The 20,729-nt window shown below is 42.8% G+C and overlaps 1 protein-coding gene across 1 annotated transcript; it reads right to left on the reverse strand.

Annotated features, from left to right (window-relative positions):
• Positions 1 to 2,023: 2,023 nt before the first annotated feature.
• Positions 2,024 to 18,662, reverse strand: LOC103714584 (heat stress transcription factor A-1). Its single transcript, XM_008801879.4, has 2 exons — positions 18,160 to 18,662; positions 2,024 to 3,808 (listed from the first exon to the last, which is right to left on the reverse strand). Exons 1-2 carry the CDS (start codon positions 18,421 to 18,423, stop codon positions 2,540 to 2,542), a joined length of 1,533 nt encoding a protein of 510 aa, XP_008800101.2. The 5' UTR covers positions 18,424 to 18,662; the 3' UTR covers positions 2,024 to 2,539.
• Between the last annotated feature and the right edge of the window lie 2,067 nt (positions 18,663 to 20,729).

A 20,729-nucleotide genomic window follows, 5' to 3' on the forward strand; every position in this document is an offset into this window, starting at 1 on the left:
CTCCATATGTGCTGGTTGTTTGTGGAACGCTACTGACCAGGTTCCTATAATGCTGTAAGCATGCCAGTGTCCTACTGTAGTCGGAGTGAGGACAGCAATTGATTGATCTAATCAGATCAGCAAAATGGCAACTATTTGAAGTTAATCTGGCATCCATCACCCAGGTTTGTGGAACTGACATAGCTGATGCACAAAAGATCAAGTGGATCTAATAACGAGTGAGTCCTGCACAAACCTTGTAAATTCATGGATTTTGGTTCCATTAGGATCAAAAGGTGGCACCTCCACTGCTCCATATGGATCCAACAGAAGATTGCTATGAGTGCCACTACATAGCCTGCTCAGTTACATGCCTGACAAGGTGCTGATGTGGTGTCCTCTGAATGGCTGAATCCAATATTAATTGCACTTATGTCCTGCCACATTGGATAGTGATGAGCTGGTAATGTAGTGGCACCCTACAGCATCACTCGTTTCGGGTTTGGTGCATACAGAAAACTAGAATCAGTTGTAGTGATTGAGTAGCCCAGGGGCAGTTTACTCTGAACTGATTGTTGCAACACGTGCTCTTCAACACTTATTTTCTTATGGATATCTGATTTTTGGAGTGGATTAATTATTCAGGGGTGCACTGACTAAAGTTTCTCTCTTTTAGAATTCTAGGAACCTCATTATGGCTCAGACTACCAAACAAGAGAAAATATTCTAGAAGTAGTGGTTATATAAAAAATTAATTTATACTTGCATATAATCACTGAAATTTATTTACACTAGATCTCTTCACTTTAATTCCATTGAATGGAATTCAATCATTTTAACACTTTATGTACGGTGATCATGTTGTCGACTATTAATGAATAATAACTTTTACATCACCCTCATTCTGACTACATTCAAGAAATCACTCAATGTACAAAATTTTGCAATGTAGGTAATCTTTATTAACACCTCATTACTATATTAAACTATTTCACACACTTGTTCATGCACAACCACTGCATGTCTCTGCCAGAAAACAATGTGTTTATCAAAACATATTCATCCGATTGTACATGCATTGATAAAGCATGAAAGCTTACAACTAGTATGAGTGAGAAAAAAAAGAGACCAACCACTGACACCATTGGTAGAATATGAAGCATAAACAGCCACAGGTAATATGAAGCATTGAATTTTCACTTGCATCTCTAATGAAGCTCATACAATGGACTGAGCATTATTCTTTACTGCATAATGCGGTGTATCAATAAACTTAATTTATCTCCCAGCAGCTAAAGGTATTCCATATGGTAGACTTACTTGAATATACAAGGAATCCCCCACAAATGCTTGCCTCGTTAAAATTTACAGAAATCAATTGGAACTCTGAGAGTTGCTGGTCTGACAGCAACAATGAGAATAATGTATGCCCGCCAGTAGAAAAACCAGGGGTCCATAAAAAGTACACCTAGAAGTTTGTTTACGAAAATTTTAAATTTTATTTAGTATTCAGGAGACAACTTAGAAAATGAAATGAAGAAAATCAGAGTCTTTTTCTTTTGCTAATAAAAAGTTACACATCAAAAGGAGGGTCCTACAATCAGAAGCCCTCTTCTTTTATTCGCAGTAGTTTCTTTCAAGAGCTTTATTCCCAGTATTTTTAAGAATCGAAGGCCTCTGGTCAAACATCTAAAACCGTTATCTTTTTCTATCCTTCTTTCCTTCTTTCTCTGCTCTGCTCTTTGCTCTCCCAATTTCTCCGTGCAACACTTGGAATTAGAACCACAATAATCTCATGCGCTTTCACAACCAAGGCGGAATCCCACGACGGTACCAACGTCGGCCTGAAGTTAAGTTGTTAACCAACATTTAGAGCCCAAGAAAACAAGGGAAACCATAATCATAAGCACTCAAGCTTTATCTGAAGTTTTTTAACATCCAACTTCATATATCATCATTGGCCAAGCACTCAGGGATGCTTCCAACATTGTTTGCTTTAGTCTTCATCGAGGCCACAACCATGCACCTTAAGAATGCAAAGAAATGAAAATAAGTAGTAATAATAAATAATGATGCTAACGTAGAACACTTCTTTCCATGTCAGAAAACACATTTAACATAGTCTTGCTACAAATAACTTTATTCGTAGCTCTATAAATAATGATGCATCCATCCTGTCTCTCCCAACGTGTGACGATGTATCTCCTCACCTTGTCTTACTTCTACTGGCATATAAACCAGAGTGGTGCTGCATGGGAGAAGCATTCATACCAGAGCATATTTAAAGTGAATAGTGATGGATGCAACTTCACATACAGAACATTAACATAGCCCACGGTCTGCTGCCTAAGGACAAGCAGAGGCCACCACATGGCAGCCATCTGAACGCAAAAATGAGTCACTGGATGCCTGTATATGATTGTCATTTATCTTGCAAGTAAAGACCAAGAGATCAGGTGCCAAAATTCAGCTGTTGGTGTAGCTTTGGACCGGCGAGGGCACGCGTGCACAGTGCAACCCATATTAGCTTTGAGTCAGAAAGAACTGCATTGGCTCGATATCATTGTTTGGGGTCAGAAGAAAGGAGCCCCATTTGTTCTGTAAGATGCTCCATATTCTGTGCACCGTTCCAACCATTCTCTGGCCCCAGCTGAATCTCCTTTGTTTCCTGTATGCTCGACTCGGCCTCTTCCGTCTCTCCTGCTAGAGGACTGGCTGAAAGAAATTGTTCCCAAAATGAATCAATAATGCCCGGAAGCTTTTGATCCTCAGCCAAGATATCGATAATAGTATCCACGGATGGCTTCTCCATCTCAATTGGAATTGCTGCCTCATCCACTCCTGTTGTAAGAGGGTCAATATACACGCTCTCGGGGTCAGGCATTGCAAAGCTCTCACTTGGAATGTCAACACTGTCATTAGGCACAATCCCTTCTAATTCAGGAAAATCAGGAAGATTCATATCTGATGGAGCAATGGAATCTGGAACTGCAGATAAAACATCCATATCTGACAATTTGTTGGTTGCAACCATATCTGTTACACCTCCAGAAGACTGAATCTCAGATACAGCTGAAGACGAGCCAATTGCTGAGAACCCAGAGCTCGCAGGAACATACTGAAACCCTGAATTAGGAGGGACCTCTGCAAGGGTCACTCCAGAATTCCAACTTGAAGAACTACTGTCAAATGCTCCGGGCGATGTAGGGAAATTCTCTAGTAAAAGATTATCAGGGTTGCTAAAAGATTCCAGCCTAGGCTGAGATGAACCCATTTTCAGAATCTGCCTTAGCATTGCCTTGGCTGCTTCATTCATTTGAGGCTGATACTTGATTATCTGGCCATCGAGCGATGATGCCCTATCACCACCCAAACTGCCTTCTTGCTTAGGCAACCTCCGTTTTTTGTTCCCTCCAGCTATGTGTCTGCTGTTATCATTCTGCTGCACCAATTGAGCTAAAAAGCCTGGGCTTTGCATGGCTTTTGCTAAAAATGACATCATTTGTTGCTGGCGCTGTTCCATTCCTTGAAGGCGTTTACCTAAGGTCTGTAACTGATGATCTGTGGTCTGCTGTTGCTGCCTCAGCCTGACCAGTTCCTGCATGAGTACATCCTTGTCCCTCTTCAGCCTCTCAATTTCTTCATCCAACCCAAACTTCCCCACCTCAACACAAGCTGCAACTGAAGCATTCTGTGGCTGAGACTGCTGTGTTTGACTATGAGCATGAGAGGGTTTTCTCCTATTAATGGTCCTCAGCAGATCTTTTCGACCTCTCAAAAATCCCTCGTTAGCAAATTCCCATCGATCAGGATCAACTTTCCTAAAACCCTGCTCAAACAACAGTAACAATCACCAAGTGAAAACAATTAATAGAATTCAGTATGAATGTTCTGTCAAAGAAATAAACAGCTTTACCATGCGCAAAAGACTTAAAAGAAACAAATACAAAAAAGAAAGAATGAAAGAAAGAACAGATAGAACGAGGGAACACTTGCTTGGAGGCTGAATATCAAATAATTAGGAACCAACATCTGACATTGCTAAACCCAGTAACAAGCCAAGAAGAAATTGACTAAGTTGTGGCAAGTTGTTTAAGAACCAGGCCTAATTAAATCCATTTCTCCAAGCATTTCCTTAGAAAACATGCTACAGTGAAGAAATCTTGAAGCTGATGCCTTATCAATATTAAATGGTCATAATAACCATCATGCGAACCTAAGAAGAAAAGTATGATTTGTTTCGCAATCTATGTCATGCAGAATGAACATTTCAAACAGCAAGGCCGCTTCCACAGACAGCTGTTGGTACACAAAATAACGACCAAGTTATGACTAATCCAAAAGATTGTCTCATGTAGTGGACCAGTAGCTGCTAATCATTCATCTATTAAATAGGGAGTACAGCCAATGGCCTTGAATCATCATGACTTGGTAAAAATAAGCAACATTACCAAAGTGAATAATATTAAACCATTGATATTTTATATTGATCATTGACCCATGTTCCATTAGCACATTGCAAATTTTCAATACAATATAAACTGAAATCATAGACTGACATTTAGTTTATGTGATGTGACAAATGGCCCTAAATTTACTTATCTAAGTTCAATTCATTTCCAAAACTTATTTCACCACAAAAATTATTCCTACCCAATTTCTCAGCCAACTTGAGTTCAAACTACTTGAACAAAGCAGGATTTTTCATATTTAACTAGACAAGCTAAAATCTAAAATAAAATTGGTCTCCTCCTTTAAAATTTCCATAACTATTACTGAAACATAAATTCTTTGCTTGTAAATCAAAAGTTCAAAAAATGTAAAATTCTTGACCAATGTCAGAAGAAAGGTTGACACAAGTAAATATATGACCAACTTAAAAGATAAATGGTTCATTCCCACAATCTTCCCCCGAAAGAAAAGTACATTCCATCATCAAGTTCAGTCAGGGACCACTACATGATACATTAGTGATTGAAAAATGGACATTTGCAGCCGAATCACAAACTAGAGGTTTTAACTAAAGAATATTAGCCTCTGTGCTATTCCTGTAAAACTGAGTTTCATTTTGGATTAGGTTCCTTATCAGGACACGTCTCAAATCCAACTAAATTTATGTTTAGACTTTAGAGAGCTACCAGATGGATTGGAGATACCATAAGATTTTCATAATAGCCAAGTCTGGTTTTAACATTAGGTTCCTGAACAACTTTTAAAACTTGCCCCAAATCCAACCACATTTGGATTTATAGAGCTGCTAGATTGATTGGAAGACACCCACTGATGTTCTCTAGCAAAAGAGAGTCGATGAAGACCCTCTCTTGCAATCCAGCCTCTATCTCTTTCCCACTTTACCCACTAAGGAGATGTCAGCTTTCAATGTGTGCAAGTAGATCTAATTTTCTAGGTTTTAAGATACTCTCTTCATGTTAAAGAAATCCAATAAATTTGAGTGCTGTATAATTGTAGCAATATGATAAACAAGCAATTATTTTTGAACTTTGATTTAATCACAAAAAAAGTAGGTTATGCATATATAGGCATATATTTATATTATATCTTTAAGGTACATGCACACTATCAGTTATACATCATGACATATCCAAATACTAAGATTATCTTAAATTAGTCATCTATATGTTTCTCCAAAGATGAAATAAAAGAATTCGTACACATGCTTTACACTGTGAAGTGTAGAAAAATAATAAATTAATAATGATAACCCAAATTTTACTCTGTTGACATAAACAATTGAACAATGAACCATGAAGCCATATTCTTTTACTTTATTCATTAAAATACATAATTACTTTGTCAAAAGATGTAGAATTAACTTAGGTGAAGTTTTTTTTTTTTTTTTTGCTAAAACAGTCGTATCATATAATGCGGGTACGAATACCCCCAATAGAATCGGCAAACAAAAGGTCTCGGAATACACCAGGTATCTCATCCTCTCCAACCCATAGGGCGCCTCCTGAGTGGCGCTACAAATGCCGCCACCTAGTCCGCGGCCCCATTAGCCTCACGATATACATGCACAGCTTGAAATGTGATAGCCTCCCTCACCATCAACCAAATAACACGGAGCAAGGGATGAACTCCTCTATCACTATATGGGCCTCTCCGGACCCAGCTAATCACCGTGGCCGAATCCCCCTCCAAGAGGATGGGAGTCGCCTGCAGCACATGTTGCGCATAACGCAAACCCATCCAAGCCGCCCATAACTCTGCGCCTGGAACCGAGGTGTCGAAGAGCTGACACCCCCTGCTGCCACCACACTCGAAGTCGGGCCCCTGATGACAAAACCGGCCCCTCCCCTCCTACTACCATCCAGGACAGAGCCGTCAAAATTGACCTTGAGGAAACTCGGGGGTGGGGGCTCCAAGAAAATCATGTGAGAAGCTGCCGAAGCAATGTGGGGGCCCTAAATGTCCCGAGCTGTCAAAGGTCAACGATCTAAACCTGCATGGATAGTCTCTGCTGCCTGTGCCCGAGCGCGCTCCATCATGAATCGTGGGGATGGACTACGCTCGCCAAATACCCTAGCGTTCCTGGCCATCAATATATGATAAACTATGCAGGACGCCACAATAGCCACCCGACGCAACTGGGGGGCAGCTGACCAGTGCCGAACTACCTCAAGAAATCGGTCCCTCTGGCTCCAAGTAACCTCCGGGATCCCAGATAGTCTCCATGTCTCCCTCGCCCACACACACTGGAATAGTGCATGGGCAACCGACTCGTCTACCTCACAATCCAGGCATAGTGGGGGGATAGCCACTCCACGCCTGCTCAACACGGAGATCGTCGACAAACGCTTCCAAGCCACCTTCCAGAGGAATAGTGCAACCCTCTGGTGTAGCCCAACCCTCCATACCCAGCCACAATCCAAACCCAGCTCTGACTCCCGCTGAAGAACCCGAGAAACGTCGCCAGTCCTGACTCTGGCTCTGCAAGTGGTGCTCCAAACTTATCTGAACCTGCTGATCCCGGGACAGCAAGGGCCTATACCCGCTCTGCTAGATGCTCCTCAAATAACTGCCCCAATCTGTCATCATCCCACAATGCCTCCCCCGGTCTTAAGAGGTCGCACACCCGTAGCCCCCTCATCACTGATCATCATCGGCCACGTGCTCAATGGAAGTGCATCCACCTATGGATCCTCCATCACGTCAATGCTCCATTCGTCGCCAATCAACCATCTGGAGTGCTCCAAGGCCATGGGCAGGTGCCTCCGAATTGCCTGCCACATAAAGGAAACCCTCCGTCTGCCCACCACCTGTCCGACTGAGCCTGCCCGACCATATCTAGCTATCATGACCCGACTCCAGAATCCCTGCGGCTCCAGAACTACCTGCACGGCCCGCCGCGCCAGTAGTGCCTCGCTAGCAATGACTGCACCCCCAAACCACCCTTGCTCAGTGGCAGACAAACTCTCTCCCAAGCCACAAGATGTATCCCATGGCCCCCTCCAAGGGAGCCCTACAGGAAGCTCCGCATGAGCCGCTCAATCGCCACCAGCACCATCCTCGGCACAACCATAAGATAAATGGGTATCGAACAGAGGACTGACCTGACCAGCGTCAATCTGCCCATCATAGACAATGATGAAGCCCTCCATCCCTCAAGTCTGCTCTGCACCCTCTGCACCAATGCGAAACACTCTGCCACCCGCAGCCTCCACCCTGTAAGTGGAACCCCAAGATAATCCAGCACCCCCTCCTGCTCCTACATCCCCAAGATCGCCCTGATCTCACGCCGCACCCTCCGCTCCGTGCTCGGACTAAAAAATATGGACGCTTATGGAGATTAACTTGCTGCCCGGAAGCCGCACAGTACTCTAACAACACCCTCTGAAGGGCCCTCGCGTCCCTCACCCTCGCCCTAGCAAGCAACAAGCAATCATCTGCAAAAAGTAAGTGAGAAATAGGGGGGCACCAGGGGCTGGGCTGTAGACCGCCAACTCCCGGTCCTCGCAGGCTACATGCAGAGCACGAGAAAGCACATCAGAACAAATGATAAATAAATACGGAGACAGAGGACATCCCTGGCGAAGCTCCATAGTAGCACGAAAAAAAGACGAGGGCGTGCCGTTGACCAAAATGGAGAAACTTGGCCCCTGTACACAAGCCTAGAACCCAATCAATCCAGACCTGATGGAAGCCAAAACTCTCCAGGGCCCGCCTGAGGAAATCCCACCGGATCCGATCATAAGCCCGCTCCATGTCCAGTTTCAGTGCCATTAAACATCGCCTCCTTGGAGCTCGCTGTAAATCTCCCATCATCTTCTGGGCCAGCAGGATGTTATCTAATATACTCCTCCCTCCCACAAAAGCTCCTTGCTCCTAGCTAATAATACTAGGCAACAAATCCTTCATTCTCCCCACCATGAGCCTCGCCACTACCTTATACAAGGTAGTGCATAAACTAATAGGCCTATAGTGACTCGGCTCCGAAGCATCCTGACGCTTCGATATCAATGTAATGTAGGTAGCCTTCCAGTCGTCCGCCATCACAGCCCGACTGAAAAATAGCTGAACTGCCTCCACCACTGCCCTCCCAATAATACCCCAATACCTCTAAAAGAAGGGGAGAAATCCATCCGGTCCAAGGGCCTTATCCTCAGCTAGGGCCCATACCGCCTCCTGCACCTCTCTGTCCGACACTGGCCTAATCAACGCTGCATTATCTGCCTCCTCCACTCTGACTATCGGGCTAAGGAGCTGATCAGTGACGAAAGGCCCCCCATCCTCCGTCCATCTAGAACTGAAGAAGTCAAACAACACCTGTCTCACTGCAGAATCCTCCTCCACCCGTTGGCCCACCCCAACTCCCAGTGATCGAATCATATTCCTTTGCCTTTTGATAACTGTCGATCGATGGAAGAACCTGGTGTTCCGGTCACCCTCCTGGACCCACTGAATTCTCGACTTCTGTCTCCAAAATATCTCCTGCTGGCGCAATAGGGAATGGTGGGAAGCTAAATAGCGTCGTAGATCCACCATATCAGCCCCCTCAAGCTCCCCATCCCGGACCTACCTCCCTTGAAGATCTGCAATCATAGTCTCCACCTCCTCTAATCTCCGGAAGATGTTGCCCACAAACATTCGGTTCCACCTACGAAGCCTGCATTTAGTGAGCTCCAACCTGCGCGATATCCTCTGCATGGCGTCGCCCCGTACCGGCATGCTTCAAGCCTCCCTGACTACCTCCCAAGACTGAGGATATGACAACCACAGCTTCTCAAATCTGAATGGGCTATGATGGCTGGAGCTCGAAGCTATAGAGATCAGAAGAGGATAATGATCAGAGGCAATCCGAGCAAGATGACTGGCCTGATAGGATGGAAATCGCTGAATCCAATCCGGAGATGCAGTGGCCCTGTCAAGCCGCTCCCACACCCTAGCTTGCCCAGACTAATTATTGCACTAGGTAAATCGCAGTCTGGAAAAGCCAAGGTCCACCAGTCCAATAGTAGCCAGAAACTCTCGAAACTCTCTCCTGTCCACTGAGTCAGAATAGGCCCTACCTCCCCTTTTCTCGTTAGGACCTAGAATACAATTAAAGTCTCCAACCACCATAGTTAGCACCCCCTGAGTCAATAGACTAGTCAACTCACCCCAAAGGACTCTCCTCGTCCGGTAGTCAGTGCTAGCATATACCCCACATAGAACTCATAGGGCTTCATTTGGTTCCGATACAACCATCACCACCTGCTGAGAGCAATTACAAAAAACATCTACAAAGGCCATCCCTCGTTTCCACAACATCAAGATACCCCCAGACAAACCTTGGGACTCCACCGCAAAAGATTCCTAGTCAGCAGCCAGATGCCGCTGCACCCGGCGCAACCCATCTTCAGACACCCTTGTTTCACAAAGAAAGCAAATTTCAGGAGAATGAACCTGAACTAACCTCTTGAACGCCGACGAAAAGGAAGGCTTGGCTGCCCCCTACAATTCCAAGCTAGGACCTTCATAATATACCAAATGTAGAGGCTTGGCCTTCACTCCCTGGGCAGACTCCTCCTGATACCTTGGACACCCCACCTTCCTTTGACATCCGTTCTTCTCCCTGGATAGCAGCTCTCAGCAAATTGACCACCTTCCCGTGGAGAGGTGGATCCATACCCTGAATTCCCAGCACCTCCCCTCATCACCACTGAAGGCAATGGGGACCTTGCTGTCTGCATTACGGCTGAGATAGAGGAAGCACGAACAGGAGCCTCCATGTTCCGCTTCACAGAGTTCAAATCCCCCATCCCAGCTGGAATTTTGGACTCCTCCCGCTGTGAGAACTCCACCTTCTCTTCCGGCTCCATGGCCGGACCTTCACCTTCATCTCGCCGGTCACCGACCACAGCTCCATGACCTCCTCCGCTGCCCACTAGTTCCATGTTCCGTGGCTCTCGAGACGAGCGTCCCTGGTCCGAGCAACCACCGGGTTCCCCTTGGTCTGGCCGCATTAAGCCTCCTGGAGAATCGCTCGCCAGACCTCCGCTCTGGCCGACTACCGCTCGTGTCGGTGCCACCGGCACGGTTGGCCCGCTGCACTGCCCATATCCTCGCCGGGAAATTGGGTCTGCCGAGGTCCTTTGCCTTCTTCTGCCGCGACTACCGCCTCTGCCAGCAGTTTCGCTTGCCCGAGAGCCCACGACGACCGCCGGTGACAAGCTCCAGCTCCTGAAGCGCCGACGGTCGCCGGCCAAGGGTGGAGCCCACCCTCCAAGCGCCGTGGGCACCATAGGCAGGGTCACTCCACGATCCACAGGCCCTGAGCCCCCCTGCCTTTTAGTTGGGCTCCTGGCCCGTTTCAGTGGGCCCGGCCCACCTACCCTTTCCGCCAGGCCCGGGTCCGCCAAGTTGGATTAGGCCTCAGCCAACCTGGCCAGCCCACTTCTATCAGCCTCGCGGGTTGGGCTTGAGACCTTAGCCCGGTCCGGTATGCAATGCGGGCCTGGGCCGAGGTCTGTGGGTTGGGTTCCCCCCTGCTCCGAACTCAGTTCCGACTCAGTCCGCGCCTCCAGCATCTTCCCCACGTCCGACGCATCGTTGCCGATCGCCCTGCTCTGCTCCGGCAAGGTACGCCTAGCTATTTTCTTGGGCTTCTGCTATCCCTCCGAATCCGGTGGAGATATGGGGGAACTCGACCCAGCCTTAGCCGGACTCGGCGCCGAGTTTGCTTGGACCGGTCCCCTGTCTGACTCAATGGGGGGCTCAGTCACCGTCTTCCTCCCGGCAACCCTCCTGGTGCCGCCACCCCGATGCATGCTTGCCCGGGATACAGTCATCCACGGTCCGTAGATGGTCCGTTCCCCGTCCCATTGACATTCCGCAGCCTCTTCCTCCGGGGGTACGCCCAACCCGTCGGCCGCCTCCGGCGCTGCCGTCTTCCCCGCTTCATGGAAGCGACACTTGCTGGCCTGATGCCCCATGCGCGCCCAGAGATAGCAAAGGCCCGGCAGATCTTTATAGACAAAGTCCTGCCAAAACCTCCTTTGCCGAACCTCCACAAGCGTACCGGGCACCAATGGCTGAAGCGAATCTACCTCCACCTTTGCCCGAGCAAATCCTAACCGTCGCTGTCCGCTGGAAATGCTATCCAGTTCCATCGATCGCCCAGCAGCCGCAGCTATCGCCAAGATCATCTCCCTGTCCCAGTACTCCAGTGGGAGCCCCGGTAGCCTGACCCAAACCACCGTCCGACTCATAGTATGGACACTCGGAATAAAGTCGGGCATCCACTTCTCCATCGCCAACAACTGACCCGCCACCAGCCACGGGCCAGCCTCCATCACCGCCGCTCGATCCTCTCCCGACTTGAAACGGATCGTCATGAACCCATCCGCCATTGGGAGAGCTTCCACCGGCTGCTTCAGCTTACTCCGACCTCTGAGATCGCGCGCCACCAGCTCAACCGGAACTTGCCTCCCCAGACTCCTGGCAATGACGGCCGTCCCTTCCCACTCTGCCCGTGCCTGATCCACCCGCTCCGCCGGCAACCGCACTACCCGAGGGAAGCAGCGCTCCAATGCAGCCAGTTCCGCCTCGGTAGCCCGATGATAGGGCACCTCTGGGCGTCGCTGGCCCCCCTACGCCACCGCAGACCACCGGGGCATGGTCTCAACCATTCTCGGCATCATAATCCCAGGCGGGCCCCGGACAGTTGCCTCTGGCTCGCAGTCCACTTGAGCAGCCATGGACTGCCCACAAGGTGTTCGGCAAAATGTCCGCCCCTCGCACGAACCTTGATGCAACAAGCCCCCCCCCCCCCCCCCAAATTGGAGTCCTTTTCAATCTTAGGTGCAAGTATTAAATGAAGTAACTTTTGAAGATAAAAATGGTCATAAAGAATACTAAGAACTTCAATGCAATTATTTTAGTTTCTTTCTTTAAAAAATATATAAGCATAATCACACAATTCTCTGAATTAATGAAAAAACTCATGAATTATTCGGATTTGGCAAGCCTGATGAATTGTTCTGTGAATTATTAGATTATTTGCAAACATATCACAGACTAAAATGTGAAATTCATTGAAACTGCAATCTATTCATGAATCAGCGAATAAATCAGCTGTGCTAGCAAAAACAATTCCATGTGCTTTGAAGCAGTGAAAACTGAAAAGTGAATACAGACCATGGTATGGGATTGAGGTATTCCACTGCTTTTTGAGATCTTATAGATATTAATTTTTTTTCAAAATAGAAAGAGAGACCAAAAGTCATCCCGTGTCCTTCTCTCTCTCCTTTCTTCTTCTCCTCCAATCTCCATTATTCCTCTTTTCCTCTGCTTCTCATCCTCCCAGGTCCCATGCACCTATTCCAATACCACTTTCTCCTCTCCACTTCTCTGCTATTATTGTTCTACTTCTTTTCTTGTCAACCTGCCTCCCACGAATCAAAGGCATACATAAGCTTATTCCTTTTATCACTTATACCACCAAGATTCGCCAATGAAGACTGAAGAGCAGGATCCATGGTATTTCTTTTATATATATGCATCTATTTACAAATATTTTTACATTCTTTTAACATCTCAAACATTTTCAGGATTTTTCCCAAATTCTGAATTTTATGAGCTTGCCAAATTATTCCCAAAACCAAACATGTGATATGTCTATAAATACTGTGTTTTTGTTCAAAAGAGTATACTTTTTCGCAAACCACACACCAGCAAAAAAAAAAAAGGAAAAAAGAAAAAACAATGGAATCCTAGCTTGACCCATGGATCAGTAGACCTCATGGCTACTATGATTATAAATTTCATTAACAATCAGCTCTTCGCACAACAAAACTGGTAGGGTCTTAAAAAAAGTAAAGAAAGGAATAAGGAAAAAAAATTCCCTCCTTTTGGTCAAAGAAACAATGACTGAATAAACCTGTAAAAACTAAGAGGAACCAAGAAAAAAATCTACTAAAAGATAATATTAATAGTTCGCTGATTATCATTGAAGAAAAGGTATTACCAGGGGAAAAATATAAAAAAAGAAAAGGGAAACTCATCCATTCACTCAAGCAAGTATGATGCCAGCCATATCAAATGGAGCAAGACATATTAAAACAATCTTAACCACAGGCCTTCACTAGATAACTTATATTTGGTATCACATAAAGCCTAGGGCATATTCTTCAACATATTCTATAGCCTCCAAAACTAACTCCTCGTGAAGTTTCAAACTCTTCATCCCACTTTCATGGCTCCAAGCAAAAGCACTAATGCAATACAAGTCAATAGGGCACCACCACCATGTGTCGTTCCTGAAGTAGATTTTCCTTAAAACATTTTTTGATAACATATTTAATTTCTCAGACAAATAACTAAAAGTTGTCCATCATCCAGAAAAAATGTCAACGCCTGAGAATATTTCAATCCACTTTATAGTACTAGTGTTTTTCTCTCCCCTTTCCATTTTTTCTTTTTTAATTATTTTCCTCCTTTTATCTCACTCTATTTTATATCCTTTCTTTTTTCTCAATGAAAGTGGTTAGGTTCTGCATAATCTTTTCTCAGAAAAAAAACAGAAAAAAGAAAAAATATATAGAAAGTAATTTACTGATTCAAGCCTTATAAAGACAACATTTGTATGAGATGTGTCACTTCACTAATAAATTTAACATGTCGATGATTATTTGAAATGTTGGATCTAAGTGATCAGATACTTAAGACAGTCTAAAAACTCATTATTTTCTAAAACTGGTGGTGGTAGTCAAGGATTATTCCGGGCAATCAAGATTTTTCATATGAATTTTGATGAAGTGAAAGTAGATGAAGCTAGCTATTTTAAATTAAGGACTTTCAACAGCATGACCAGGATGAATAATGATAAAGTGTTCATTGTGCATTCCTTTTGCATCATAGTGATAGATGGGCGTACTTGTCCTGGTTTTAAAAAAAACTGTTTGCAATCAAAGTGCTTGGTATAGGTTCCAGGCATTCTGTTAGTCTTTACAAGTGTCGATCTTACAAAACATTATCCAGATTGTAGAACTTTTGTTCATTTGTCCTACAATTGCATGTCTAGGATGCTTCATAGCATTAAGCAGCTCTATCCAAAAACACAAAAAAGGATCTCATCGAGTAGATATCCTTAAAAAGGTTATCTGATGTCGTGCAAACATTTGTTGCATTCATAGTTGGGTTAGAATAAAGTGTTAAAAAGATCTTTAAAAGAGGTAGTGATGTGGATAACTTCTGTTCTTGTTGTTGGCGTGGTATTTGTCCTTTCATAAATTGTTTGTACATTGTGGCTTGTAGTACTGCAGAAACAGCACTGAGTACCTTTCCAGAACTTGTTTCCTCTTTCTCTCTCTTATATATCCAGACATGAGATATGAAAATACCTACATAGGAGATTTCAGGCAACACAAGGCACTTTGGGAAAAAGAATGGGAAAGGAACTTAAGGATTAAAAGAAATGAAAGAACAAAGAGGATATGAAAAAGAAGAAGTGGGCATAAGCAGGGATAGTCATGAGGTTGGCTAAGAAGGGCAATTAAAAAGCTCAAGAATGATAATTAAAAATCAATGTGTTGTCTGTCGATAATTTTCCAGTAATAGCTTCTAGACAAATTATGAACCATTAAAAAAGTTTCATCCACTCATATAAACTAAAACTAATCTAGCTTGACTCTTCTTAATGTGCTACACAATGACCACTCAAATGAGAGGGTGTGATTGCCACTATAAAATGGGACAAGGTCACCACCCTACATACAAGAAATCTACCAGCACCTACTTGGAATAAAAACATAACAAGCCTTTCAATAACCAAGAAGAGAGTTCTAATTACATGCAATTACATGCTTATTTTTTCATGGTTGTACAAGTTTGTCTAAATTTCTACCTTTTGGTTAAATATTCAAAATTTCTCATGCTCTCGAAGAATCTAGTAAAATGTATTCCTAAATTTTACAATTTTTCTCCAACAATGGTTCCCTAAATACCAACTTATGAAAAGAATCCATCCCAGATAATGTTGTATTCATATTTCTATTGTTCAAATATACGAGGAAATGCTTATAGTTCTTCCGATTTTGCAGGGGGTCAAGGCAGTTCTCATTCCATAGGTAGGAGAGGAAATGCTTATAGTTCTTCCGATTTTGCAGGGGGTCAAGGCAGTTCTCATTCCATAGGTAGGAGAACTTCAGGAATTTAATTAAAACTCTCATTAGATGTTCTAGATCTGATTTTAGAACAGAAGAAAATGCACATATCCTCCTGAAAAGAAATAAAGGAAAAGATGGCGATGTTAATGGTTATGTAATATTGGTTGGAGTGGAACTACCAAGTTTCATCAGATCAGAATATCATTTAAAGTAAATCACATTATTTGGGGACCTTTGAATGTATCATTTTGGCAGTTTTCAATGTAACAATCATATTTTTTTAAAGAAAAAAAAAATTGTTTGATTTGGCCACATAAATTTCCAAAACCGACCAATGTTTTGGATAAGTTTCAGAGAAGATCCAGACTTTTCATTTTCGTTTTCATGTTCCTAATGGAACTTCACACCATGATATAGACAAATCACAACCAAGGACAGATGCAAGGAGAAAAAAAAAAGAATGAAGTAGACACAGAAAATGAAAGAAGGGGAATGAACATGGGACTTGTTTTTCATTTTTTTCTCTTTGAAAAAAATCATCTAACACCAATATAGAAGCTCATTGACTATGCAAAGTCAATTTTACTGTTTCTGGTGGTATTTCACTCAAGAGAATGGTAATGATAGTTCAATTATTTTATTATTTTATGTGATGCTAGTATAAATTAAAAAATTAGTACATGAAACAAGATATGTAAGATTTCAAATAAACAATGAAAGAGAAGAAAGCCCCTATCGTCTGTTGATTGTTCTATAATTAACTCTTGTTAACTGCTAGACGGATAATTTAAATTTGCAGAACTTTACTGACCTGGTATAACTGCAAAAATAACAGGCTAAGCTTCATGATTGCAAGATGACATGGCTATTTTGCATGAATAACATGACCGAGGCACAAAGACCTTGGAGGAGCAAACTAACAATATGTTCAATTGTCTTGGAGATGAAACAAGGAGATTATATGAGCAACCGAACAACTGGAAATACTGCAGTAGAACTGGCTAGTTACAAACATCAAAGTGCTAATATCATTGAAGAATGACTGCTTCAGTCACATTTTATGTGAAACAGAAAAACAAATTTATGTAAGTTTTATGTTTTTTACGTTAATCAGTGTAATTTGGATTTACTGAGAACCAGATGTAGAGTGGTAAGAAGATGTTATGGTTGGTCTAGCATTACTTAGAAGCAATAGCTTTAAATTTAAGTTGAATAAGAAAAATCAAGTTTTAATCTTAGTAAGAGTCTAGGTTATATTTAAGCAATAATATTGCTCGTTGGTTGGTCATAGGTTAATTTATAAATCCTTAGTATAAAAGTTAGAAGTATTGAATCAATGAAATATGATCGAAAGATATTTAGACGTGCCACTATGCTACCCGATCGACTCAGTCAGGAGGGCAATATCTATCCTTCCAACATAGTCAGACAAAAAGGGGCATGAAGAGCAAATAGGCAGCTGTTTAGCACACCAAAAAAGGAAAAAAAAAGGCACATGCAACCCTATGAAGAGTGTGGAGGAGCCAATTTATTCAGATTCAGAGACCAGAAGCAGCAACGATGATAGTTCTAGTGGTCATAAATCTGCTGTCCAGAAAGAATGAAAAATATAAGACCACCGTTTCTAAGATACGATCTGATAGAGCCCGTGAGAATACGATTGTATACAAAAGACATGCTCTTCAAGGTCATTCAAGAGGACACGATGCAGCTACAAATGACCTCACTTATGGAATAGAATCTATAGACGTATTAGGTTCTGAGTCGTATACTAGATCCTATCATCCGCAGCCACAGGCAGCCTATGACTTATAAGAATACAGATATAGATTTGTATGTCTGAAGTATTGTCTTTCAATGACTACTATCCTACACAATTCAAAGTATTTTATGAGTTGGATTTTGCTGCCAGTATATTTGGATGAACTCCTTTACAGTTGTATTATCAAGTTAAAAAACATCTCTTAAAGCCAAAGCTTCAACAAGAGATCCAACCCAGAGCACGTTCCTTATGGGATGAACATACAAGACTCAACACCACTTAGTTAAAAGGGTAGGCTGATGTGTCTCTTGACTATGCTAACGATTTGGATATTTACGAAAAGCATCGCCACTCGACGAAATTTTATATACCGATATTTATGTTATACTTTAAATATATATATCTCACTAATCATTTTATGCTTTGTATTTTTTTTGAAACAATAAAATGCATCATTTAGATTAAACCAAGATCATAGAAATATAAAAACATCAAATTATGCTTAAAATTATTTTTTAAAAAAATTAAAAAAATAATTATTTATTAATTAAATTTGAAAAACTTTAAAAAAAAATGTAAGCGCCAATTCTTAACTTAAAAAAAAGAAAAGTGTGCCGGTTCAAAGCCGGTAAGTCCAAGCATATTGTGCGTCGGTTCGGTACCATACCGGCTCGCTCGCCCACTGATATAGATCCCAATACCGGTTTGACAGATCTTGGATTGAAAAATCCGATAACGCTGAAGCCGCTCACAATCCAAAGAAAGAAGGAAAGAGGAAAGATGGGGGAAGGAGATGGATGATGCGCGTACATAGGTGTTAAGCTGGCGGACGAAGCTGGAGAAATTATTGTGCTTGAAATACTTAGGGAGGAGGTCCCGGGCGAACTCAGGCGTGTTCCACACTACGAAGCTGTTGTTCGCCAGTCCCCACGACACGATCGCGTCCGTAGCCGGGTCGTCCACCATCTCATACGTCTTGCTCAAGAAAGGCGGCGGCATGTTCGCGTTCAGGTTCGGGTTCGCGCTTGTCGCCGCCGCCCCTCCTCCTCCGCCTCCCCCGCCGCCGCCGTCCATCCCTCTTCCAGCCCCCTCCCGTCCCGCAAACCTCACGGCGATCGAGTCGCGCCCCTCCGATCTTAGAAGAAACGACCAAAATTAGGGTTTTTTAGGAAACGAAATCGATCTCGGAGAACGAAAACGGAGAGGGAGTTGGGGCCGATGAGGAGGGGAGGAGCGATTCGAGGGTTTCTTGAAAGATTTCTGCATTGGTACCGGCGCTCAGAAAAAAGAGTTTAAAAACAGGGAAGGGTATAAAAAAGGTGCCGCCTCTAGGATAAAACGACGGCGTCGGGTTTGGACTAAATGAAGAAAACAAATGCCCCTGGCTTTTACCACAATATCGGAAGTACCCTCTTTTTGTGGGTCCCAGTTTTTGCTGTTTCCACAAGATTGTCGCTTGATTTGTTCAAGACCGACGGTAGAGGAATAGTTTTAGCAGATCGGACGGGTAATGTAAACCGGCGACAAATCTATTGAACTTCGACGTTGGGGGAGGGCTAAAGAGCACGTGGGCATCTCGGTAAGACTGAATGCCAGTTGGTGAATCAGGAGAGCCGGAAGAACGCTGATGACAAGCGTCCGGCACCAACGCGCGCGGCCAGGGTTGTGCCTGTTGTGTTGTCAAATTACGAAATAATCCTAGTACTTACTCTTTAATTACCAACAAGAGGAGGCCTAAGGGACAAGAAACTGGGGGGCATTTTGGTCTTTTAAGAAGAAAGGATAGGGGAATATGCCCGATTCCGTTGGGGTTTTATAAATTTTGGGCAGAGAATGGGGCTCCTGTTCTTGCTTTTTATCGAGTGGAAATTTGGGACGGCGGTAGCACCCAATTCGCCCGCGTGCTCACGACATCCACTCTCGCACCTCCTCACCCACCTGTGGGGCCCGGATCATGTGAACGCTCTGAGTCTGCCAATAGCATCGTGCCACCGTGATCACAGCGGTGTAGGCAGCACAATTGGGTTGCTCGTGGGTTTGGGCCGCGAGGAAAATTTTAATTGCCGAGGGGTAAGGACAAAGAAGGATACGTTGGATCAAAAATTATTGTGGTGGATCCGATTCAATTCAATTTTTTATTAAGTTGGGCCTGAATGTAAAATTAGAATCCGAATAAAAAAATTAAATTGGATCGATATTACTCGTAATCCGGTCCGACCCAATTTATTTATACCCCTAATCAGGATTGGCATGTTCCAAACCTAATACATATGCTAATTGGCTCAAAAAATTGAGTCTATTCCCATTTCATTTTCATTGAGCTGGGTTGGATCAAATTCAAAACTTATTTTATCAACTTCTAGATGCTTGCTCCGAACAAGGTGGTAGAAAGATGATAAACAAGTTAGTGGAAAGATGAGTTTGACAGGAGATGGGTGGCCTGCAGGCAGCACATGTACTTCGGAAGACAAACAGGGCAGCAGATTGGATCGCCCGGCACTCTGGAGATTTGGTAGGATGTACTCAAATTAAAGCTATATAAATTGCTGTATTTACCACCAAAAAAAAAAAGTTTGAAAGGTTATTAACTTATTACTGGCACTTCATTTGTGGAGTATGAATTATGAACTATGTAGTCATTGTAAGAAGCCAATGTATAGCGTCAATCTTAACTCCGTGCGTGAAGATGTGCAGAAAATAGGAGCAAAATGATGGAGTTACCCCTGATAATAAAATAGATGCTCATGTATCACCACAGTTGACAGAATAGATAGGATTTTAATACTGTGAAGTGAAAATCACGTCCATCCTTGAGTAATAGGAGGAACAAAATAAGTAAAATGGTGTCATAGTGCTAAAATCATCGTTGGTTATTATAATATCAAATAAAGCTCATAATAATATATCATTACTATAACAACAATATTACTAGTATTATTGTAATATACCCATTTACTATTATTTTGTACCATAGTGATTCTTATTATAACCTATATAATGCAAAAGCAAAAATCAATTATATTATAATTTGTATTATACAATAATTATTAGATAATAACCACACATATTCAAAATTAAAATATATCCAAGTACTATAATATGAAATTATGTTATAGCGATATAATTACTGTGGTTTTTGCTACAATGTTATTATTGTAATTTAATAATATAATTATTATGAATATGATAATTTGCTTATTTTGTTACTATTGCATCACAATGATTAATAATTACTGTGAGAATATATACCATATAAATATATATCCATGATCATAATAATATATGCTATTATAATAACAAATTATTTTATAATGATATAATATTATAATAACTATTGTTATAATAGTTGAGCAATATTATAATTTTGGCTAAATCTATAA

This window comes from Phoenix dactylifera, chromosome 2, assembly GCF_009389715.1.
Source record: "Phoenix dactylifera cultivar Barhee BC4 chromosome 2, palm_55x_up_171113_PBpolish2nd_filt_p, whole genome shotgun sequence".
Lineage (NCBI taxonomy): Eukaryota > Viridiplantae > Streptophyta > Magnoliopsida > Arecales > Arecaceae > Phoenix > Phoenix dactylifera.